The 26,218-nt window shown below is 38.9% G+C and overlaps 1 protein-coding gene across 1 annotated transcript; it reads right to left on the bottom strand.

The window, feature by feature from the left end:
* Positions 1 to 12,938: 12,938 nt before the first annotated feature.
* LOC104091715 (uncharacterized) lies at positions 12,939 to 19,805 on the bottom strand. Its single transcript, XM_009597122.4, has 7 exons — positions 19,336 to 19,805; positions 18,599 to 18,675; positions 18,359 to 18,493; positions 15,698 to 15,752; positions 15,504 to 15,591; positions 14,138 to 14,236; positions 12,939 to 13,439 (listed from the first exon to the last, which is right to left on the bottom strand). The coding sequence occupies exons 1-7, from the start codon at positions 19,662 to 19,664 to the stop codon at positions 13,314 to 13,316; spliced, it is 909 nt and encodes a 302-aa protein (XP_009595417.1). The 5' UTR covers positions 19,665 to 19,805; the 3' UTR covers positions 12,939 to 13,313.
* Between the last annotated feature and the right edge of the window lie 6,413 nt (positions 19,806 to 26,218).

Genomic DNA, 26,218 nt, shown 5'->3' with positions numbered 1-26,218 from the left:
CATTAAATGCGCGTCAGGCGATGGTCGGCCACCGCTAATATTGAACCGTTGTTGTGAAATTTATAAGTAGCCACTCTCCACTATTTAGAACTTTTACTTTCAGATTCTTAATATTCAAAAGTTTTTATATCTTCTAACCTCTTCATATGCACATCTACGATTTTCACTGCTACCATCCCCTCAAAACACCAAATTATCATCTGCATCTATTTTCAACTTCAAATCCATACAAAAACGGCAAAAACGTCAAAGATGGTTCCTCAAAAGGAAAACGCTTCTTCATCGCGACCGATCGAAGACAAAACGCCGGTTGAGCCACGACTTGAAGAGTGTGTTCCTGGGGTGTGTGTTTACTTCTGACTGCAAAACTGATAAAGCCTCGTAGATTCTTGGTCGATGCGAGCCAGTGTCGAGGTACATATGCTCGATAACTGAAGGGCACCTTAAGCAGGTAAGGAAAGACTGCAACTGGAAAGGCAAAGAAGTGGTGATACTGACCCGAGAAGAAGACATTACCACTCATGTGGAAGGGTTTTAAGTGTTTACACCTACCTTTTCACGTTGGGCCCCCTCGACCCCGTCGTCATCGATTTTTGTCATCGGTACTAGATAACCCTAGGCCAAATCCACCCATTCTTTTTGGCCAATTGTTATTATGCTCCGATTCTTCGTGAGCAAAGTCGAGGGGATGCCTTTCACCCTCAACCACCTCATCAGGTTATACAGCTCCCGCCTCTATCTAGGCGGGTTGATAAAACTCCAATGTCGGGCCACCAAAGTATTTTTCTCGAGCATAGACGAGGACAATGACCGAGGCTGGATGGGCCGATTTGTTCGAGTGAGGACTTCCGACCTAATCCCGTCCGAGAAGATGCCATTTCCTGAGAAATAGAATATAAAGCGTAAGTATAGTTCCACTGTTAATTCTTATTTATTATTTTGTCCCTTTGATTATTCTCATCGATATCCTTTTCCGTGATGTAGCGGTTTCTTGGATGCCCGATGCAATTACTAACCTCAAGAGCTGGGTTTGAGACCTGGCCTCTACCTCTTCGAATGTTGAGCGCTCATGGCGCGATTTATCAAAGGGCCGATGGGAGGACAAAACTCAAGGTAAGCCCCTTTCCTATGTCCTTGATAATTTGATCAAAATGTCTTTCTTATACTTAACCAATTTTCCTGTGTGTAGGCATGGGTAAAGATGCGGTCATGAGGCCCTCGTCTGGCAAGGAAGGGACCTCGGCCTCGGTTCCAAAACCTGCGAAAGACAACAAGAGAAAAAGGGACTCGGCTTCTGAGGATCTAGATCTTAAGACAAGGATGACTCGTAAGCCGAGGAAGAACACCATCCCTCTGACCAAAGAATATGTTCGGCGTCTGAGGGATGAAGACGACGAAGAAGAAAATGACCACGGCTCCATACTGGTGGCCCGATTAAAAATAAACCATAGATGCCCCAAAGGAAACTAGATCGATGGTGGTTGATGAGGCTCCGCCTTGAACTGAGGGGATATCAGAGAAAGACTCGGGCAAAGTCCCCGAGTCATTGGAGATCGAGGATGTCTCACACCGAAATGAACAAATGGTGGGTATATCTGAAGGGACTGACCCTAAAGCTCTTCGAACTGAGGAGAACGCCCCAAGTGACTCCCTTGGGGCAATAGTAATCGGAGACTCGCCCACTCTCCCTACTTTTTCCGAAAGGGTGATTCGGGAACCCCGAGCATTGGGGACCCTCGAGGTAGACAAAGCTCATGAGGGATAGAACCCCTTTGTGATTTGTTTACAAGTATCGAGGATGTTGCAGGCCCGAGTGGCGCATCATGTCTTTTCTTCGAGGATCAACGAGCCCTGAATCGGGTAAGTCTCGATTCCCTTTGTTGATTTCATATTCCTCCATTGTTGCCTAACTTTTTATCTTTTCATGTAGGCTTTAGCTCTTCATCAGAAGGTATTTTCCAAGTCTCGGGCGGAGCTGAGCTGATGTGAGGCTGACTTCCGAGGGCTTTCGGAGGAGAGAAATGCCCTCAAACTTATTAGTGGGCAGAAAGAGCAAGAGATCATAGATCCTCGAGCCGAGTTGACCAAGGCTCACCAAGATCAGACAGATCTGATCGAGAAGGTAATGAAAATTTTAAAATCTCCTGGGCTTGATTCGGGAACGATGGCTAATATTTCAATCTCACAGTTGCAGCAGAAAATTGAGAGGATCGAGCAGTTCCGTGAGGAGGTCGACCGAATAAAAGCGGAGTCCTTGGGGTGGAAGGAAGGTATGGACCGCTTTGCTGCAGAAAAAGAGACTGCTCGAGCCTAATTATCATCGGTCTAAAGTCAACTTCAAGGCATGAAAGAGAGGAGCTTGACCCAAGCAAGGAAAATAGAGGAGCTTGAGGCTCGGTTGGCTTCTGAACTTGCCAAGGCCAAATTTGAAGCCAAAAAAGCAAAGGCCGAGGTGGATGCGATCGTGGACGTCTATCATGCCGATGCTGAAGTTGCTCATGTCCAGGCGAGAGAAGCATCCGAGTCCGCTCACACTCAAGCATATTGGATTGCTACTCTCCAAATGCCAATCTCGAAGGGAAACCCTTGAGGAAATTCACGCTCGGGGTTTTGATCTAACCAATGAGATAGCAAAGGCTAGAGAGCATGAAGCCGAAGCCGGAGCGTTGGCCACTTCCGATGATGATGATAATGATGATAGCAAGAGCGCGTCCGAGAATGGGGAGGACCTCGATGTAGAAGAAGCTTCCCTTGGAGGAGATCAGGAACCTTAGAATTTTTCACTTTCGATATTTTTGTATAGGATCCCGATCGGACCTTGTAAATATTCATATATATAATGATCTCTTTCCTTTCCGACTTGTCTTTATTTCTTTTATGCCTTGTGGAAGTTTTGTTTATAAGTTCGAGGCTTAGGCATCTTGATCGAAACCGGACTAGTGTAGTTTTTGTAATAGAGTGAGTACTTGCTCGGACTCGAAATAGGGTGACCCTTAGGTGTTAATTGAGTGAGGATGATTTCTTCGAACTCAAAAATAAACTGGCCTTTTAGGCTCTTAAATTAGGCCGATATGGCCATATAAATTCTGTTGTGCCTTAACATAAAATAAAGGATTTGCTTGAGAGTTCAAACGGTTCCGTACCCATTAGGATTTTCAAGGGTCGATATTTTTGAGGCCTTTTGTTTCGCATTGCCTTAGAATAAAATAAAGAATTTGTTCGAGAGCTCGAACGTCTTTGTATCCATTAGGGTTTTCGTGGGTCGATATTATCGAGACCCCTAGAAATTTAGCTAAGGGTAGCCTTTTTAACCGGTTTATGAAAATATTCGAAGGCCTATTTAATAACGGAAATTAGACGTCTCTGAACCGTGTTGATTTGGATGTAGCCTTTAACTTGGGATTAGCCTTTTGGGCATGTTCCCCTGTTATACTTTGAACTTGATCGAAGTATCAGACCCCGAGTGGGGTGGTCGTGGCCTATAAAATCGAGGATTGCCTTTTTAAGATCTTACGATCTCGAGGTTTAGTAATTCAATCGTGTCGGTTTTTTGGACGACAGTCCCCGAGTATCAGATAATTTGTTTGAACTTCAGTTGTGATCGGCCCTTAAGCCAGTTTTCACCATAGATCATAAGTATGAGATTGCAAAGTATAAATTTTAAAACATGGGGTATCTGATAAGGAAAAATACTTCTTCCAATAAATTATACATGTGTACATGTTTTTACATTAGGGCTCGAGTAATCTACACGGACACGGTTCATTTGACCGTTTGATCCTCTACAAAATTTACCTATCGAGACCCTATTGACACGAAGTATTTTTCTTATAACTATCCGAGGGTGATGCCTCCCAGTATTCAAGATTGATTGTAAAGGAGCCTCAGATACTGTTGAATTGCTCTAAGTTAGCACGAACAATGGTTGCCTCATTAAAAACCTCGTCGGAAAAACCCATTTGGGATAAAAATCGGTCTAAGGGAAAAAGAGTGCAACGCGTGCTTTCAGACCTAAGGACTGCGTTTGAAGGATCCTTTGATGTCTTCGATTAAACACCTGCAAACGGTTAGTATAAAATATAAATGAAAATGGAGAAGGTTATACCTTAGCAGTAATATCGTTTGAGGAGTGACACGTTCCAATTATTTGATAACTGTTCGCCGTTCATCGTGCCAAGTTTGTAAGATCCTTTTCCGAAGATATCGATGATCTGATACGGTCCCTCCCAATTTGGGTCGAGTTTTCCTTCATTTGGGTCTCTAGTATTAAGGGTGACTTTTCTCAATACTAAGTCCCATGTTCTAAAATGTCAAAAATTGGCCCTTCTGTTGTAGTACTTTTCGATCTATTTCTTCTGTCCGGCCATTCGAACTAGGGCGCTTTCCCGTTTTTCATCTATCAAATCAAGACTTATTCATAGCCTCGTGATTCGACTCTTTCGTTGCATATCAAAACCTAACGCTAGGTTCCCCGACTTCGACCGAGATTAGAGCTTCAGTGCCATATACTAAAGAGAATAGTGTTGACCCCGTACTGAATTTTGACGTTGTTCGATACGCCCATAGGACCTTGGGCAACATTTCTATCCATTTTCCCTTTATGTCGTTCAACCTTTTCTTTAGATTTTGAATTATGGTTTTGTTCGTTGATTCTGCCTATCCGTTCTCGCTGAGGTGATATGGCGTTGGCAAGATCCTTTTGATTTTGTGGTCTTCAAGAAACTTTGTTACTTTGCTGCCGATGAATTGCTTTCCATTGTCGCATACGATCTCGGCAGGCATTCCGAATCGACATATAATGTGGTCCTAGATGAAGTCGATAACTTCTTTTTCCATGACTTTTTCGAAGGCCTGTGCTTCAACCCATTTAGAGAAATAGTCAGTCATAAATAAAATGAATTTATCTTTACATGGGGATGATGGTAGAGGGCCGACGATATCCAATCCCCATTTCATGAACGGCCATAGGGATAAGACCGAATGGAGTTGCTCCCCGAGTTGGTGGATCATCGGCTCATATCTTTGACACTTGTCGCACTTTCTAACGAATTCCTTCGTATACTTTTCCATATTGGCCCAGTAGTATCCTGCTCTGATGACTTTGTGAACCAATGATTCGGCACCAGAATGATTTCCGCAAGTTCCCTCGTGAATTTCCCATAAGACGTAGTCGGTGTCTACGGGACCCAAACATATCGCTAATGGTCCATCGAACATCCTTCTATATAGTATTCCATCTTAGGTCAATGTGAATCATGCGGCTTTCGTACGTAGAGTCCTTGATTCCTTTGGATCCGACGGAAGCTTTCCATTCTGTAGGTACTCGATATATTTATTCCTCCAATCCCATGCCAGACTCATGGAGTTTATTTCGGTGTGGCCTTCTTCGATCACTGACCTCGAAAGTTGCATGATAGTCTCCGCCCTAATTTTGTCGTCTTCAACCGATGATCCCAAATTTGCGAGGGCATCGGCTTCGCTATTTTGCTTTCTAGGTACATGTCGTAGGGTCCATTCTTGAAACCGATGTAATGTCACATGTAATTTATCCAGGTATCTCTACATTCGATCATCCCGAACCTCGAAGGAGTCATATTTGACTTCGATGACCTCTGCTCCCAAACTCTTAGCTAGCTCGAGACCTGCAATCATGGCCTCATACTCGGCCTCATTGTTAGTTAACTTGGAAGTTTTGATAGACTGCCTAATTGTATTACCGGTGGGCGGCTTCAAAACGATGCCTAGCCCGGAACCCTTCACGTTCAAAGTGCCATTTGTGAATAGGGTCCACACCCCCGATATTGTACCCGATTTTAATAATTGTTCTTTTTCGACCTCAGGTATGAGGGCTGGCATAAAATCAGCCACGAAGTCTGCTAAGATTTGAGACTTGATGGTCGTTCGGAGTTGATACTCGATATCATACCCGCTGATTTCGACGGCCCATTTGGCCAATCGGCCCGAGAGTTCGGGCTTATGCAAAATATTGCGAAGAGGATAAGTGGTCACTACACAAATTGGGTGACATTGAAAATATGGTTTTATATTCCTAGAGGCGCTTATTAAGGCAAGCGCCAACTTTTCTAAGTGTAGATACCAGGTCTCGGCCTCGCCTAGAGTTCGACTAACATAGTAAACACGAAATTACGTACCTTGCTCTTCTCGAACTAGGGCTCCACTTATCGCGATTTCTGAGACTGCTAAGTACAAGTAGAGTTGCTCGTCTGCTTTTGGAGTATGAAGCAGAGGCGTGCTCGAGAGGTACCGCTTTAATCTTCCAATGCTTATTGCCATTCCGGGGTCCATGCAAAATTATTCTTCTTTTTTAGCAACGAGAAGAACTTATGACGTCTATATGAAGACTTTGAGATGAATCGGCCTAGGGCGGCTATGCGCCCTGTTAATCTTTGTACAACCTTAACATTATCCACGACTGTGATGTCTTCGATCGCCTTGATCTTATCGGGGTTGATTTCGATACGCCAATTTGATACCATAAAACTGAGGAACTTGCCTGAGCTGACCCCGAATGCACACTTCTCCGGGTTGAGTTTCATGTTGTATTTCCTTAGTATATCGAAGGTCTCATGCAAATGTGTCAAATGGTCCTCTGCTCACAGGGACTTAACTAATATATCATCAATATAAACTTCCATTGACTTACCTATTCGTTCTTCGAACATTCGATTTACTAGGCGTTGATAAGTGGCACCAGCATTTTTTAGTCCAAACGGCATTACATTATAACAATAGGTGTCATACTTAGTGATGAACGAAGTCTTTTCCTGATCCTCAGGGTTCATTTGTATTTGATTGTACCCGGAGTAGGCATCGAGAAAACTAAGGATCTCGTGGCCGGTCATGGCATCTATCATGCGATCGATATTCGACAGAGGAAAAAAGTCTTTAGGACATGCTTTGTTCAAATCTTTATAATCTATGAACATCCTAAGTTTATTTTCCCTTTTAGGGACTACGACTACGTTTGCTAACCATTTGTGATATTTTACCTCCCGAAAGAATCCCATCTTGAGAAGTTTGGTTACCTCGTCCTTGATGAATGCATGTTTTACCTCGGACTGGGGTCTTCTCTTTTGTTTTACTGGGTGGAACCTCAGGTCCAAGCTCAGTCGATGTGTAGCGATTTCCGACGGGATTCCTGTCATATCTAAATGGGACCAAGCAAAACAATCCATATTATTGATAAGAAATTTAACGAGTTTTTCCCTAAGCTCGGGGGTTAACCCTGTTCCTAGGTATACCTTTCGATCGGGTAGATGCCCGATCAGTATGACCTTCTCCAACTCCTCGACTGTTGATTTGGTGGTGTCGGAATCCTTGGGGATTATGAAGGATCGAGGGATCCAATAGTCATTGTCCTCGTCCGTTCCCCGCTCCTCCGATTGAGTCGAGACTGGTAGCTGTGGTTGCTATTTAGCTTCATGTTTTCCTTTGGATGCCGATCTTTTTGTTAACGAAAGTGCCGATACCGGTATCACTTCGTCAACCGCGAATATATCTTTGGCAGCGTGTTGTTCCCCGTATACCGTTTTTACTCCATCCGATGTTGGGAACTTCAGCATTGGTGAAGTATTGAAGGAACTGCCCGCATATTGTGAATCCGGGGTCTTCCGAATAGGGTGTTGTATCTCATGTCGCCTTCGATCACGTGGAACTTGGTTTCTTGAATAGTCCCAGCTATACTTACTGGTAAAATGATTTCTCCTTTAGTCGTTTCGCTTGCCATGTTGAAACCATTGAGAAATCGAGATGCGGGCATGATCTGGTCTTGTAAGTCGAGCTGCTCCACAACCCTCGATCGAATAATATTGGCCGAGCTTCCTGGATCAATTAAAACATGTTTAACCTAAATTTTATTCACAAGGATAGAGATTACCAATGCATCATTGTAGGGTTGTGAGATTCCTTCTGCTTCCTCATCTTTGAATGATAAAGTGCCTTCTGGTGTATAGTCTCGAGTTTGTTTTTCCCTGGTGATCGATACTTTAGTGCGTTTGAAAACAGGCCCTTGTGGAATATCGATCCCACCAACGATCATGTGAATCACGTGTTGTGCTTCTTCCTGCTCGTTTTTTCTGTCTGTATCCTTGTCTCTAAAATGATTTTTAGCTCGGTCGCTCAAGAACTCTCGAAGGTGACCCTTGTTGAATAGACGGGCCACCTACCCCCTTAGTTGTCTGCAGTCTTCGATTCTGTGACCATGCGTACCATGGTATTTACATATTTGATTGGGGTTCCTTTGGGATGGATCAGTTTGTAAGGGCCTGGGCTATCTAGTATCTTTGATTCTCCCAATAGCTGACACAATACCTGACGCGTCGATGCTGAAGTTGTATTCTGATAATTGTGGTGCCTCTTTGGGATCAGCACGCTTATCGAAACCATTTTTGCTCATGAGCCCTCGAGAGCTCTGTCCTCAATCGTTCCTTCGATCATTTCGGATGGGATTGGGTCCTGAGCTACTGTTTCTATGATCTACATTGTATGGCTGATATATGTCTCTGTTCGACCGAGGTTCTCTGTCGATATCTCTCTGAGTTCTTCCAACGGGCCTGATCGGATAAGCGGAACCAGAAGGAGTCCCTAATTGATCATCCTCGACCCTAACCATCGACTGGTATCAATTATGTACATCGGCCCAGGTTACCGTCGGGTATTCAATTAAATTCTACTTTAGCTGTCGTGAGGCCACCGAACTTCGATCATTCAAACCTTGAGTAAAAGCTTGAACAATCCAATCATCTGTGACTGGTGGTAGTTCCATACGTTCCATCTGAAACCGATATACAAACTCCCTTAACATTTCGTTATCTTTCTGTTTTACCTTGAAGAGGTCCGACTTCCTAGTCACAACCTTTATTGCTCCGGCGTGTGCCTTTATGAAAGAGTCTGCAAGCATGGCGAAGGAATCGATGGAATTAGGTGGTATATTGTGATACCATATCATTGCCCATTTCGATAGAGTTTTTCCAAACTTCTTTAGTAGAACCGATTCGATCTCATTATCTTCTAAATCATTTCCTTTTATCGCACATGTATAGGAGGTGACATGCTCATTTGGATAGGTGGTCCTATTGTACTTGGGGATTCCCGGCATGCGAAATTTCTTCGGAATGGGCTTCGGAGCCGCACTCGGGGGGAATGACTTCTGCACGAACTTCTTCGAGTCCATACCTTTCAAAATTGGCGGTGCCCTCGATATTTGATCAACCCGGGAGTTATATGTCTCTACTTTCTTGTCATTTGCCTCAATTTTCTTTTATCCCGTTTTAATTCGTTTAGTGAGCTCCTCGAACATTTTCATAATGACGGGGTCAGTCCTCGATTCATTAGCATTTGACCTTTCCTGCACTGGCTCAGTCCTGTGAACGACTTCAGGTTCTACCCCACTCGGCGCTCGATGTTGATGTGCTATAGCAGCTTGTTGAGCATGTAACATTTCAAATATCAATTGAAGGCTAACTCCACCATCTCCTCCGCCATGCGTACTTTGACCATCAGATCGACCTTCCCTACGTACGCTACCTTCGGGATCAGCGCCCAAATTTGTATTTAGGGCGATATGTGAACTGACGTCGATGGGATTTGCAATTGGTACTCCCTCGAGATCAGCCCGAGGCACCTCGATTTCTAGGGCGACTATATTGTCGTTTTCCCAGTGAAATCTGAAACCGTTGTTACTGTGTGTGGGTGTTGTTTGTGAGTTTGACATGCTTTTTCCTGAAAACAAAAATACTTACAAGAACAAGCGTAAAGTAGTGTGTGTTATCGGAATCAGTGTTAAGCAATCACTATTATCCTTAGCCCCACGGTAGGCGCCAAACTGTTTACCCTCAAAATTGGATAACAATTAAACTTATAAAGTGGATTTAAGGACACGTGATTTCACTTAATACCGATTGATAAATATAAATATTAAAGATAGAATTATATAATAAATTAAATCAAACCAGTATTTGAGTAGCCCCCAACTCTTGAGTTAAAGTATCCTCGAACTGATTGATGTAAGGACAATAAGAACACAATAAGCTGAAGAACAAGAGTGTGAGCGAGGAAGAAAATTATATTACTTTTTTATCCGTCGTCGTTACAAATGGTTAGAACTCTCCTTTATATAGTAGAGAAATTCTATATATTGTACAATTCTAATTACAGAAAGAAATCCCATGATTAACTAAACAACCGTTCTTGATTCGATCTGTTCCGAGATTTTCGCCATGATCTTCGACCAGTCGCGGATATCTTGTTTTTCTGTTATTACGCAATCTTCGGTATTGCTCGATACATGTCTCCTTCAGTCTCGATTGATGTCGGTCTCCATCTTGGCAGGTGCCTCGAATCCCGATCTCGGTACCTTGTCTTCGTGCCTCGATCCGATCTATTTCGGAGTTGTCCTTCGATGCAAACTCCCGATCTCGGTCAAACAGTAAAATCGGGCGGGCCCGATTTTAACCGTATACACGTATATATATGCCTCAACTTGCTTAAACAATGTCAATTAATTCATGATTATTGGGGTGATCGACAGGAAAGGCCCCATAAGGGTTGGTCTTAGTCGAATGGCCCTAAAATTAGCGGTATTTAAAAAATAGTCCCAACACACAGTTATTGCTCTTCATCGTTTTTGTACCAGATTGATAGAGTTTATGTTATATTTACTCTACTTATCTGCTAAGTTGTTTATCAAGTCTACCAGGTTAGCATAATTTTGCTCTTCAGGTGTATCCATATCAATTAGTATAAAATTTTAAAAATATTACTAAAATATATATTTGAGTCATGAAATAAAAATTCAAGGAAAAATTATAAGCACTATTAATATGGACCCTATTTAACTAAATATATAAAGGAAGATGGTAGAGATGAGTGATGGATCATCAAAAACCCACAGCTAATAATCAATCCACATTGCAATTGCAACTTAGACTCCAACTGCTAGAGCATGTTATTCTTGAAATATAACCTTGTGTATAAATGCTAGAATTTCTTCAGAATTTTAGAAATTCTTGTAATGATAACAGAATGGAGATGATAAAACAAATGAATTTCAGTTTGTAACATAAACAAGTTGCAACAAAAAAGCACAACAATTGCTGGTGCATTCTAAAAATTCACACACATTCAAAATCATGAATACATGTGAAAAAGATCCTTTAAAACCTTACACAGGGACATAGTAGCATAAGGCTTCAACAATAAAATAGACCATGAGAACAATTCGAAATTGAAATGACAACAATTACAAAAAAGGAGAAAAACGACAGTGAGCAATTTGTATGCAAGCTGCCAAACTTAAGCCTGCAAGTTGTTAATCTGAAAGAAAGATATAAATAAAAAGTTTTATACCCTACAAATCTACTCTACTGGAGATGCCAATCCATTTACAATGTTAATAAAAGTTTAATTATAGTTGAGGAGAAATCTATGGCCACTTATAGTCTCTGTGCACATCTCCAACCACTGACAGAAGAAACTTTCAAGTTACCAAGGCATCTATCTCTAAAAAAAAAAAGTATTTATAGGCCAAGAATCACATCTAAAGTAATCTAAGAAATTAAACAGTCATGCTTTACGAAATGAAAAGTTAAATAACATATACGCTTTACATACATCCCATCAAAATAATACTAATTGAACAACTATTAATGCAATTAATTAGTCTCTTCATTTTTTCTCGCGTAGTCACATTCAGATTACATAACTAATTTGTTAATTATATTTTGGTGTGTATATCTACAAATTAAGTGGTTTAAAGAATAAATAATGATAGCTAAGGAGAAAGACTTTAGGTGAAGGGTAATTTGGTCAATTAGCTTTGAAGGATATTTTGGTAAAATAACTTCACCTAAAAGTCTTTACACTTATAATATAATATGATTCTACCTATTTGTTAAGTTGTTCATCAAGTCTACCAGGTTGATATGATTTTTCTCTTCAAAATTTTTCTACCGGATTGGTAGAGTTTATGTTATATTTATTCTACATATCTGTTAAATTATTCGTCGAAGTCTATCCGCTTGACATAATTTTTCTGTGTTGTTTTAACAAAGTTTTCTTCGAATTTGCAACATCAATTACGATCAAACCATAAATTTGCTCCAAATAATCTCAAATTTGAAACAAAGCATCCAAATACCAATGCAAATAATCCCCAATCACCAATTTAGTCAAATAACACAAAATCCAAAAGACCCACTTTGTCTTCTTCAATAAGGTCAAACAATAAAGTTTTAAGCTTTTTTATAATAAATCACTAAATCGATATTTGAACTAAAAATTTAAGCATAAATTTATCAATATTGAATTGATTTTAACAATAATGGATTATTAGCCTTCTACTATCCATCACAAAACAAGAATTTTAAGCTTTAAATATTAAATAACTATGGTGTTAAAGCGAAAAAAGGAGACATTTTGCTAAGACCATACAAAATGGAAATATTCCATCAAGACGTCGTGCAGTTTCTTGTGATTATTGTCATCGGCCACAATAATCATTAGTAGCCTCTACGTTTCTTTTGTTCTCTGAGTGGGTATTACAACATCAAATCCCACGGATTTCATCCTTGGAACTTAGGGTCGTTAGGCAGTTTTTTTGTCCTATGAAACTTTTGGAAAGTGAATAAGCAAATTAAGGAGCAGAAATAACACCTTAAGATAATCACAAAATATTTAGTTTGATGTTTATTTATTATATTCTAATGTAATTTGACACTCCAACAATTTAAAATACTAGTTGTAAAGTAAATCTTTGATGCTTATACTGCTTACATTATAACCTCTTGACGTGTGACTTTTACCTAAATCTTGTGTGACTGCAGGATGCTTTGTGCATTGGGCTGCCCTTATTTCACTTGAAATGTAAAACTTTGATATCTGAATTTCATATTACATATCTTTAAATAGTGTGCTTGGTATGACAAACTTATTATTTTTTCAATTTTATTTTCGAACCTTAAACCAGTCATATATTGACTCTGTAAAAAGCTATTACAAACTGAAATTCCAAGTCAAAGGCTCTAAGCCTTAATTAAATAGTGTGATACAATATACATTGCTTCAGGATAGACATGACTATTAACCATACAGTTGAACGTTGGCAATGCCTAACATCTTGATATACAATTCTTTCTTATATTGGATGAGCGCACAAATGTGTCCGGGAGCTGCATCTCAAGGCATTGCTGATCTCTTTCTCATGGCTTTGCAAGGAATGCCCAGAAAGAGTGTCTCCTGTAGGTTGAAGATATTCATCTTTGAGTATTCATCAAATTCTTGAGATCTTGGACGTATCAAGTAAACAGTGACTGGTTAGCTCGGGCATTTGCTCGTTCAAGATCCTTTACGAATGTCCTGAGGCAACCATTGATAATACGGGGTGCCGCCCCATCACAGAATCGTTTAGCAAGGTCAACAGCCTTCAAGAATGGGAGAATGATATTGTTTAGTTTAACTGCTAATTGAGTGCTTAATAGACAAAAACAGTTAAGTGATGAGTGGGATCGAAAGATGAGGAAAGAAATTACAGGGTAAGGCGGGTTCAACTAAAACCATTACCTTCTACTTGAGCTATGTATATATGGATGCACAATTAAATGTATACATATAAAAGGATACTCTCATTCTGAACTCACTCTAGATCCTAGTTTCGCCTCTATTGATGATGGACTATTGTTGTGTGCAAGTGTCATGGAATATATAGGGAACTCAACAAAAAGAGAGAATTTTAAGTCGTCTCAAATCCATAAGTGGAATCATAATGAAACCATTCACATATTTGGCTTAGCCTCCCGTCCTGTCTTTTGAACTACTTCATTATTTCTACTTTCACAGCTTAGCCCCCCGTCCAGTCTTTTGAACTACTTCATTATTTCTACTTTCACGGCTTAGCCTCCCTTCCTGTCTTTTGAACTACTTCGTTATTTCTATTTCTTCCACCCTAATCAGCCTCAATTGAAATACTCTTCCAATCTTAATTAACAGAAAGTATGGACAAGGAAGCAAGAAGAAATACTTTGCCCCTCAGATTTTCAGGCATGGGGAATGGGGAGGGTAAGTAGTCTAGTTATTCAAGACTCGATTAGTCCAAAAAAATGTTAAGAGAGAGAAAAATTACCTCATTGATGACTATCTGATGCCGTGTTCCTAATACTGATATTTCAGCCATTGATAAATGAAGAATTGAGAGCTCCAGGATCCTGCCTGCTGGCTCATTCTGGAAGAAGAATTCAAGCATTAGTGACTGGCATATTAACAAATTCTGTCATCTGAAGATACCAACAAAAAGTCCAACCTCTATCTGAACCTGACAGACTATTCACAAAACAAAAACACAAACAACTCCAGGACGATAAAGTCAAAATGAAAGATTAAACATCCCTAGCTTTTACACAAGTGCAGATCTCTTGACCCATCTACTCATAAAAAGCATTCATAAATTGTAAATCGTTTCTTTTCACTTGAATTCAAATGAAAGCTTGTTTGTTGCTAGAATTCATATCTTATTTCCTGTCCCGCACCCAACAATCACACCACAGCAGAAGTAAGCGGATTAAATTCCTATCATCGCCCAACAGAATCTGCAGGCAGATGTCAATTTTGGCCATTGAACTGTATTTGATTTACAGCTCATTTAATCTTGAATTCATGCAATACAAACCCACCAAGTTGACCAACTTACAGAAGTTTAACAGCCTCATTGATTCTCATTGCCACTCAACTTTTCTTTCATTGCCTCCTTCACTATATCCTAACCGCTCCCTCATATTGCATAACCCCGACTCAGCGTGTAGATAGTTTGAAAGTGCTTGGCAAGATGGTGAGAAAGGGAGCAGGACAATGCAAGTGGAATTGCGCTATTTCACTTAATTTGGTAGGCTAACTTGGCAGAGGGACTAGACAGGTCCATTGCAGAAAAATATTGGAAACTAGATTAACTAAAAAGAAAAAGAAAACAAAAAAATATATATATATAGAAGTGCAAGAGACAATCTACTTTTTTAGCCACTTTTAGTCCAAAGGTGTCTTTCAAATATAAAATCTCCCAAACTTGAACATTTTCTTATAACTCAAGCTTGTCCACATTTGTACATCCAGGATGACACACTACAAGTGACTTTTTGTTAATCAAGAAATCATATTGTAATTTCTTCATTCATTTGAAGGACTGATATTGCGTTATTCCACTTATAGTATCAAAAGAGTTTTCTGAAAGTAGATACTGAGGCTCCCTTAGAGGAACAAGCAGCGCAAGATTTTGAGTGAACTGCATGTTTAGTTATACATTCATGTAGAAGCAGAAATGGGAGAATGTTCTTTTGATCATCTTCAATCGATTCAATCTGAATATCATTCTAAGGAGTTGGGACTGGTGGCAGAACGTGGTTGTGTGGGTTCATGGAAGAAAGAATCCCGAATTTTATGGTCCTATCACTTTTGTGTCCAGCAAGCAAGAACATAAAAGCATAAGTAACATATCCAACCTTCCAATTATCGGGTGCCACTTTATTTATTGCGAGCACATTATTATCCCACTTTTCTTCAACTGCCACCAAAAGTTTCCGTGAGAAACTGCAAAGATTCAAGAAAGTTACCAGTCTATCCATGCCTGTCCATACTCTGAAGAAAGTAGAAACTGTAAGCTGCATAAGGAGTCATATATGATTAATGAGCTTACCGCAAAATAAGTTTGCTGTACACCAACTTTGGTGGAGCTGAGAGAACTTCAGCTTCTGAGAGAGAGAGAAAATAAATTAATGCATTATTGGATTGAATGGACAAATATAGAAATTAGCTAAAAAGGAAAAAGATAGAGAGAGAAAATTTTCCACATTTTTTAATATTTGAGAAAGAATTTTTGAGTTCATATGTTTGTACTAAAAAACATTGACCACAACATAGCGTAATGACAATATCACTAAAATGCAACAATGTATCTAGCATCTATGAGGGGATAGGACTTCGGAGTATGAAGGCGCAACCAATCTCCCAGGAAATTGAGGAAGAAAAAAAACTTCAGAACGTTATTCCACCACGAGGCGGAACTAGACCTCAATACAATCTTCTGCAGATGAACTTTTGTTGAATAAAATGTTCTTTTATCCTTCATGTGCATGTACTGGATTTGAGCTAGGGGTGGAGCAAAACAAGGGTGGCAGTTTGGTCCTACCCATCATGTTCATTTTGCTCATATGTGTAATTATTCTGAGTAGACATATTGTTAATCAAAGTACTTCCTTTTTTTTTCTTTTTCAGAAAGTCATTTTTGAAGAGCTTTCTCTTTGCAATTTTTCCTTTTTGATTAGCTCTTTTTTCATTTTTAAAGAAGCATATAAACATGTCTGGTTAACTTTCACTATAGACATCATTTTGGAGGAAAAAAATAGTCTTATGTGGCTTCTTGCAAAATAGTTCCTAGAGAAGTATTTTTAGAAGCCCTCATAAAGCAATCAGCTTCACGAGGAATTTTTGTTGGGGATCAAAAAGTTTTTAGTAGATCAAAAGGACTTCCAAAAACTTTCCCAAATAGTAACTAATGCTTTATTAATTGGAAAGAGGTTCAAAACATTTCTCTAGAACTTACGAATCAAAAGTTAATAAAGGAGACAGCTCCAAGAAGTAATAAAAAACAAAGCCTGAAAAAACAAATAGCAGAACCAAATCAAACACTTGTGTATCAATTATTGAGTTGACTAAATTCTCTGAGAATCCTTGGCACATTAGAATCATTAGTTCTTTCCTTGATAAGAGCATTTGTTAGGAGGAAAAAAGCTGACACCTCGGGTTTCAGGGCTTCAACTATTGGGTTAGGTAGTATACTTATTCATCCTATGCTACAAGTCATTCAACTCCACTAGTTTAGAAGGTTCATAGTTGCATTATTGAACCTACTCTACACATCCAATCAACGATATTCTAGATGTCTAAACAGCTTCAGCAAGAATCAAATGTCCGAAACACAGAAGGAATTCACCGGCTTGACAGCTTAAAAGGCAAGCAACTAAGGACACTTCAGGGTCTAGTGGGACCCTCCTCACAGAAAAATAAAACTATAGAACGGAAATATCCATCCATGAAACACATGTACAGGAATAACTTCTTAAGCAACACTATGACTAGGTACCTATCAACGCCAACCGGAAAGTTTGCGGGTGGAATGACTGAAGTGATGACTGAGATGAACGAAGCCGTGCAGGCCAAATAACTGAATTAGCCCCTTAACGGAGGCAGGAATATCAATAACTAGCAGACAGCACAAGAACGGAGTTTGCTAATAATGCCAAAATGGGCTCCAGCTGTTTGTAGTGTGCCTCATTGAATGGAATCTTAAAAAGCTGGAGTAGAAAGAAGAGGATGTTCAAAACTTGTTGCCTTAGGGGTGAATTGATTTGAAGGATAGGAAAGTAGGAAATGGGAAGAAAGACTGTAGGTTCTAAAATTACCATGCACTATCTTACTCATTATTATTCACTTCTTTCCATGATAACCAATTGACCCCTTAATAGTACAAACAGCCATACCCTTAAAAGAGTTTGAAGTCAACTTTGCTGCTTCTTTTTTTCTTTTGATAAGGAGAAGTCAACTTTGCTACTAGTGTGCTATTTAGGTCGCATATTGCCCTTATTTTTTGTTTAATCTTTTTGGAGGGAAGTCAACTTCATTTCTAATTATCACCCCACTGCCACTATATATTGGTGAATAATACTTTTTGTGCTATAGGTTAGGCACATACATGAAGAACTATTCAGGTTATTATCTCAAAGACTATCCTCCCCTAAGAAGAACATTTTAAATGCCATGCATATGATGGACTGCGCAGTGAACTCATCATTACATTACAATAGGAGAATGTCAATGCATATTCTACAACATAGTCAAAAGTCAGTATAGATAGGCATTGATTAATTAGTTAGTCTTGACTTGTAGTGGATCCATCCAATTATGAATGAATCAATTTGTATGTGCAGAAGCAGTGGTCAATTCGTACATCTTTGGCACCAAGGACAAAATATTCACTGTGAAGGAACATAAGGGACCAAGAAATAATGTCGCACTTTAAGTCTCAACTTCAGGCTGCAAGTCTAAAATAGGTAATTATTCAGGCTCTGTCATTCCGCTCAAAACCTAGTCTTCAAATCAGACACTTAAGAGAAAATTAGCTACAATGCTACTGATAGAAGAGATCATAAGATTACAAGATTATATGATTATAGAAGAGATCATAAGATTATAACAGAGTAAAGATATTATCCTCAAGTTAACCATCCATAGAGAAAACTAAAGTAAGACAAAGTAGCAACCATATGAAGCAGTAAGCTAAAACCAGACATGTAAATACCTATTTCAGAATCATTTTCATCATTCTTCAGAAGTTCATCAGCTTCTTCAATTGTCTCAGTTTTCACAGGGGGGCCTCCAAAGCTCATGTGATTGTACTTAACTAACCACTCTTTATCAAATTCATATCCCGGTTCTACACACCAGAATCAAATATTGTTAGCTAAAGAATTAAAAGAAACGTAAGTTAATCTGCAATTTATTTAAAATTAGAAAAGGAGCCAATAGAACAAGCCATTACCTCTTCTAATGTTCATCCGTTTCTCAAAAAGGCGAACAGGGCCTGACCCTTCCAAACATGCCCCATATATTGTCATCCTAAGACAAGAATATGCAACAGAATTAAACCTGTCATTTGCTCCATGTAACTGTTAAGTAAAAATGTATTTACATTATTATAACTTTTTTTAATAATCGTGGTGTTATTGTATGATTAATTTAAACTTATTTCTGTTATGCTAATTTGTTCTATAAAAGCAATGCATCGCGCTAAAGCATGACATTCTAACATGGTATCAATGCGGGCATAAGTCCGAAATTCCAGTCTTATAACTACCATAAAGAAAAAATATTTTGACGTGCTTGGAAAATAAAATTAGGTCCACCCGTTAAGAATGTGCTGCAAACCTAATGAATGGAAGAAAAAAAAAAAAACTAATGAAGTGGTTGCAAGGTAAAACCTTACCGACACTAGGTACTAGGTGTCTACACCAAAACCAACTAATTTAACATGGTTAATTGATAAGTTAAGGTGAGAATATGTATTAATTAACTACGGTTCAATAATATGTGTCATGTATTGATTCGCTTGGTGTAAAGACTAGGCCTTCTTCATCTACTTAGTTTAAAAAAATAAAACAACAACCTAATTAAATGGATAACATTGACTTATTTGTAACAGTTTAAATTTTTACTAAAGAAGTTCGTTGAATTAAACAAAACGAGTTATACAAAGGGGGGAAAAGGAAAAGGACATACAGAGCGAGTTCTCGGGCGGCTTTAGGACTACAAAATCTGCCACTCTTATCAATTTTGGGCTGCACTGAAAAAGTATCAGTGGATTGTTCAACAGCTTCTTCAACAGTAAGAGCTGAAAGGCGAAGCAGAGAGAATCTGCTACTGTTGCTGTTAGTGTAAACATTACTTTGGTGTGAAGAAGAAAAGAGCAAACGAGGAGCAGAAGTGCATTTTGATAAAGAATTGAAGATAAACCCCACATGGGGTTTTGAGGTATAGGAAGATAAGAGAATGTGTGAAGGTGGAAAAGAGGAAGTAGAAGAGGAGCTGAGCACTGAGGTTGCCTCCATTTTTTCTTTTGGGGAAGTTTGATTGGGCGTTATGGTTAAATTGAGAGTATTTCGCTGTTGAGGAATGTTCAAGTTGTTATGGATAATGGTGCCGCCATGTACAAAGTGGACTGTGACGCTATGATATGAAGCAACTGTGTATCAGTGTCCATTTTGGCCCTTGTCCCACTCTCCCTCTATTTCACTTTTGTATCACTATTATTTCCTTTTTGGCCCTTGTCACACCCTCCCTTTTTTCACTTTCTTTTTTTCGTGTTAGTGGGAGAGCTCACTAGCTTTTACACACTTAACGGGTCATTTGGTGGTTAGCTAGAGTTATACATGTATTAGTAATATAGTAATTAGTTATACATGATTCAGTTATGTTGGAATTAGTTATGTTTGGATTAGTTATACAGTAATTAGTTATACATAAATTAGTTATATAAGAATTAGTTATACAGGATTCAGTTATGTTGGAATTAGTTATATAGGAATTAGTTATGTGTGGATTAATTATGCAAAAATTAATTATGTAAGGATTAGTAATATAGAAACATTGTATTAGCAATGCTATGTTTTATGTAAACAGAGAAAAAACTAACCAAACATTGTGTAACTGTCACAACCCAAAATCTACCTAGTCTTGATGACACCTAACCCAACCCGCTAGGCAAGCCAAACAATAGTCCACAACTCTAATGATAATAATAAGGAATCAATAAGTGAAATAACTGAAATTCTATGCAATAACCCTAGGATTGGTTAGAGGCGGAGCCATGATTTGAAACTTATAGGTTCAGTATTCAAATTCTTTCAAGTTACTGGGTTCTAAATTGATAATTTGTACATAATTCTTTTTAATATAAATGCAAAATTTGGACAAAAGTTACTGGGTTCAGCCGAACCCGTATCGGAAGGGCTAGCTCCGCTCCTAGGATTGGTAGTACAAGTTATGAGCCACTAAGACTTAGATTTACAAAGTTGGTATGAAAATAAATACAACATATGTTTGCAATGTACATAAACATACTACAAATCAAAAACTACCAAGGACAAATGACAACTATATCTGGAAGGCAGGTACATCTTCAATGCCAACTCCCTCCATAAACATCAACATCAGCTCCAAAATCTGCACGTAAGGTGCAGAAGTGTCGTATGAGTATAACCGACCCCATGTACTCAACAAGTATCATAACTAACCTCGACAGGTAATAATGGCAAGAATTATAAATGATACTCGCTAATAACCTATTCAATTCATATATCTCACAAGTACACAAAAACAAATGTTATCAAGTTATCACAAATAAAGCCTCCTTGGTGCCTAAAGATAATGTAACATCCTATTTTTCAGTTAACAATTCAGTATATAGAGAAGATATGCATCTCATATCATTAAATCATCAAACTTGCATATAGAGAAGATATGTGTGATTAAACAAGTCAAGTCACACAGATTCACATATAGAGAAGACATGTACCGTGTCTCATCTCATCGAATAAGGTGGCATATAAAAAAGATACGCACAAAGGCATGTATACAACCCGAAGCTAGCAAATAGAGAAGAGATGTATCAAAAATCATGTATACATCCAAGGAAATTGCAAGTAGAGAAATACAATAACCAAATATCAATCTGTTGCGCCGTGCAACCCGATCCAAATAGAAATCACAATACGATTCTAAGGCCCACATCAGAATATTAATAACCGAACCAAATAACTCATAAGTTTATCCAAAGTACACATCAATCAGAAATCCGCTGGTTTCTCATAATCTGCGTGTATACCATCAAGAAGGCACATGAGAGGGTGACCCTAGGGGAATGGATCCGTATCCACACGCTGCACGGATAACTTACGCGCTATCACAATCCGCCCGGCGTGATCACATGCTCAATATCACAATCCACCCGGTGGGGTAACATGCTCAATATCACAATCCGTTCGGCGTAGTCACAAGCTCAATATCATAATCCGCATGGTGTGGTCACATGCTCAATATCATAATTCGCACAACGTGGTCACGTGCTACCAGTCCAATCCATATAACACAGAAAGCAGATATACAAGAATACATGCATATGATCAATGAACATCAAATTTCATACTCCTGGACTGGTATAAGTGGCATGCTAATGTGTATGCATGTGCAAAATGTGCTGTCATAGCTCAAATAAGGCAAATACATCATGAAAGTAGTAATTATCAGGTTCAGTGAGGAGATTAACCTCTATGTAACCTCAAACATGGTTCAAATAGCTCACAATAGGGGTACAAATATAACAACCATCACAGTATAAAGCTTAACAATCAATCCAAGGCATGTCATAGCCTAAACACTACCTCGAGCATGAAAAATACCCCGGTGCATGCACATGGGCTCAACCCCATGCATGTGCGCTACCCATAGCACGTAGCTATCACAAATAACTCAGGAAACTAGTGCCTCAACCAAGTTTAGGTAAGATACTTATCTCAAACAAGTCAAATCGATAATCTAGAAGCTCCATCCCGCATGAATCGACCTTCGAATGACTCGAAACTAGCCAAAAACAACTCAAAAATATTAAATAATGCCATAGAAAATAAACCCAAATGATAAAGGTCGAATTTTTTTATCAAATACTCAAAGTCAACCAAAACGTCAATCAAGGAACGCACCCGGAACCCAACAAAGCTCACAAATTCCAATGATACATTCGAATACGAGTCCAGCGATATAAGTTTCATCTAAATCCGACCTAGAATCGATGTTTAGAAAAGTTTTTGCCAAAAATCTCAAATTTCACTTTGAAATTCCATGTTTTAGGTGTAGAAATCCATAAAAATTTATGATATATAATCAAAATCAATTTTAGAACACTTACCCTCATGATTTGGGTGAAATCCATCTCCAAAGTTGCCTTGGTTCGCTTCCTAAGCCTTAAAATCTTTGAAAATGAGTTCAAAATCTCGAAATTAGGCATTAAATACCCATGTCAGGGCTCCTTCTTCGCGATCACGGTTACTATTCTCGCGATCACGGTTTACAAAATGCTTAGCATGATTTTACCCTTAACGATCGCGGCCAAGATCCTCCGTGATCGCGATGAACAAATTCAAACAAACCTGCTCAACTCTTCTAGATAACCTCTAGTATAATAGCCTTAACTTTCTACAAAAAAAAACTCCAAATAATAAATGGTTTATTTTTCTAAAAACTAGACACAAAGAACTATAATTTTCTTTTTTGAATCTTTTTCAAATTCCTTATGGATTCCAAGATATAAACTTTGGAAGTCAGCTCAGTGGCAACAAAAAATTCTTCCGGGCAATCGTGAACAAGGCCACCGTGATCGCGATTCACAAGACCCAAACATCAATTTACTCTTCGAGAACACGGACCAGAGGTTCGCGATCACGATTCACACCCATGTAGCAAAAAATCAGCAATTGAAAAGGTCCTAAAAATGGTCTGAAACGCACCCGAGCCCCTTAGGACCCCGTCCAAACATGCGAAAAAGTCCAAATACATTATCCAAACTTATCCGAAAGCTCATAAAATCATAGATAACATCAAAACCAGAATCAAAGATCAAGATCATTCTCTTAACTTTCAAACCTTCAAACTTCACTGAACACGTCCGGATCCTGCCAAATCAACTCGGAATAAAACCAAACTTCGCACACAAGTTTCAAATGACAAAATGGACCCCATCCAAGTCCCGGAATAACAATTCGAACCCAATAGCCCCAAATTCAACTCACGTTCAAACTTATAAAATTTTCCAAGCCTTTAAATTGTCGACTTTTGCCAAATAGAGCCTAAACCTTCTATAAACATCCAAATGGAAATCCAGACATACGCCCAAGTCTAAAATCACTATCTGGACCTAACATAACCATCAAAACTTTGATCCGAGGTCAATTACACAAAAGTCAAACTTGTTCAACTTTTCCAACTTAAAGCTCTTAAATGAGAATCTTTTTTTCCAAATCAATTCCGAACCACTCAAAAACTAAAACCGACCATAAACATACGTTATAATACATTATATGAAGCCACTCACGACCTCAAACCACCGAACGGAAATGCAAATTCTCAAAATGACCGATCGGTCATTACATTCTCCCCCACTTAAATATGCGTTCGTCCTCGAACGTGCCAAGAGTCGTTATCCATCAAATCATTATATATAAACCCACCATACACATACCCAAGGGATATCCTATGTCACCGCAATCCGTAAAAATCCATTAGCATAATCCCGTCCGAAGATTCTTTCTTCAACCTTAATTCATCAACCTTAAAACTAAATTTCAACATTTAAAAATCCTGATATGATCTGATTCTCGCGTATACACATTACATCAATCTCAACAAGTTGTAGAAAATCATAAATATTTTCCCAAGATATAACCATACAACGTAACTCGTCGCTCATATGCCCATCACAATACCTTCTGACCATAGTAGTTGCTTGTAACCAAACCCAGTACCGGTGACAAACCTCATATCAAGTAAAACCTTGTATTAAACCTTCACAACGCTTATAATGATGCAAGAAGCATGTAAAAACTCATAACCACTCACCCAATTAACAAGTCGTGGAATTCTCTCGCACAACAAGGACTATTGCCAAACTCTAAGTTGATTAATGACATTCTTATCCAAACATACCTTATCCAAGTCCGACTGCACTAATTCCAGATCCAATGATATCATCTTATCCAATACAAGCTATTCAACCGAAAAGCCACATGAAATGCGACCTAGTCACACACGACACAATCCATGCCTCCAACAAACAACAACTCGAATATAACAAAGATAGAAGGAGAGCCAAACAAGAGAACTACCCAACAAGTTCAACAAATACCACCACAAAATACGATGTTATGAACCCAACTCACAAGGGAGAAGCAAAACCCATGAAGTAAGCATAAAGATAATATCCCAACATAACTCTGCTACGATGCGTGACCCAATCCAAACCCTGATCCACATGGAATACCCATCGAGCCGCAGTGCTCATACTCAACTAACACTTGTGTATCAACAACATACATGCCAAGATCATGATCATAACCATGAAAAACAGATAACACAATATACCACAGATAGGAAGACCATAACCAAGGCGCAATCAACTATTCAACACCACAAGTGTAATGACCCGACCGGTCGTCTTGAGCATTTGCATTCTATTTAGCCATTTGAAGTCTTGAGTAGCTTCATATGATGTATTATGACTTGTTTGAATCATCATCTTTGGTTTTTAGATGTTTAGGAATTAGTTTGGAAGAATGAATTTTATATCTGAAGCTTTAAGTTGGAAGAGTTGACCAAATTTGACTTTTGGGTATTTGACCTCGAATCATAGTTTTGATGATTCCGTTAGGTCTATATGGTGATTTTGGACTTGGGTGTATGTCCGAAATTGCATTTGGATATTTCTAGAAGGTTTCAACACTATTTGGCGGAAGTTGAAAATTTGAAGGTTTGGAATATTCATAAGTTTGATCGGAAGTTGACTTTGATGATATCGAGTTTGGATTGTGGTTTAGGAAATTTTAATAGCTTCGTTATATCATTTGGGACTTATGTGCAAAATTTGAGGTCATTCCGAGTTGATTTGATATAGTTCGGCACGAGTTTTGGAAGTTGAAAGTACAAAAGTTCATTAAGTTCGATTTGAGGTATGATTCATGGTTTTGATGTTGTTATATATGATTTGAGGCCATGAGTAAGTTCGTGTTATGTTATGGGACTTGTTGGCATGTTTGGACGGTGTCTAAAGGGGCTCAAGTGAGTTTCGGATGAGTTTCGGCTCATTTTGGCATTGTTGTGTTGTGCTGATTTCTGGTGTTTCATTTCTTCATCGCGATCGCGTAAAGGAGACCGCGATTACATAGTGTATTATAGGAGTTAGGTGATTTACTTCATCGAGTTCGCGACTAACTGATCACGTTCGCGTAGGTTGTGAGGACTGGACCGCTTCGCATTCACATCCTCTTCTAGGTGATCACACAGTGTTTTGGCTGAGCTGGGTAGTCGATGGTCCCTTCTTCGCGTTCGCGATGATAATCCTGTGTTCGCGTAGTTCTGTTAGCTTTGTGTATTGCGTTCGCGAGGCTTGTGTCGCGATCGTGTATAATATTTCAAAGGCAATGTATTTTTACTCTTCGCGATCGCGATGGTATTTTCGCGATCGAGATTCATTAATCGTCTAGTGATTATAAGTACTCTATTTTTGGAGATTTCAGCCATTTTAACATATTTGGAGCTATAAAGCTCGGATTGAGTCGATTTTTTAGGCAATTTTCATCACATGGAATGGGTAAGTGTTTTCTACTCGGTCTTGATTTTATTCCGTGATTTCATCTTCGTTTTTGGCATTCGATTGATGATTTTAAAAGAGAAATTAGGGGGGGGGGGGTGTCTAAACTTTCATAAAGTGAATATTTGAGTTTTGAACATCGATTCAGAGTCGGATTTGAGTGAAATTAGTATGGTTGGACTCGTAATTGAATGGGTTGTCGGATTTTGTGATTTTTGTCGCGTTTCGAGGTGCGGCCCCGGGTTT

This window comes from Nicotiana tomentosiformis, chromosome 1, assembly GCF_000390325.3.
Source record: "Nicotiana tomentosiformis chromosome 1, ASM39032v3, whole genome shotgun sequence".
Lineage (NCBI taxonomy): Eukaryota > Viridiplantae > Streptophyta > Magnoliopsida > Solanales > Solanaceae > Nicotiana > Nicotiana tomentosiformis.
Note: the sequence above shows the minus strand (reverse complement) of the source record. Positions and strands in the feature narration are given on the sequence as shown.

Coding starts and splice junctions, on each gene's coding strand:
- LOC104091715 (XM_009597122.4), bottom strand. CDS start 19,664: ATGGAGGCAACCTCAGTGCTCAGCTCCTCTTCTACTTCCTCTTTTCCA. Junction 15,753..18,358: donor TGAAAATGATTCTGAAATAG/GTATTTACATGT, acceptor TCTCTCTCTCAG/AAGCTGAAGTTCTCTCAGCT. Junction 14,237..15,503: donor TGGCACCCGATAATTGGAAG/GTTGGATATGTT, acceptor TTCTTCTTCCAG/AATGAGCCAGCAGGCAGGAT.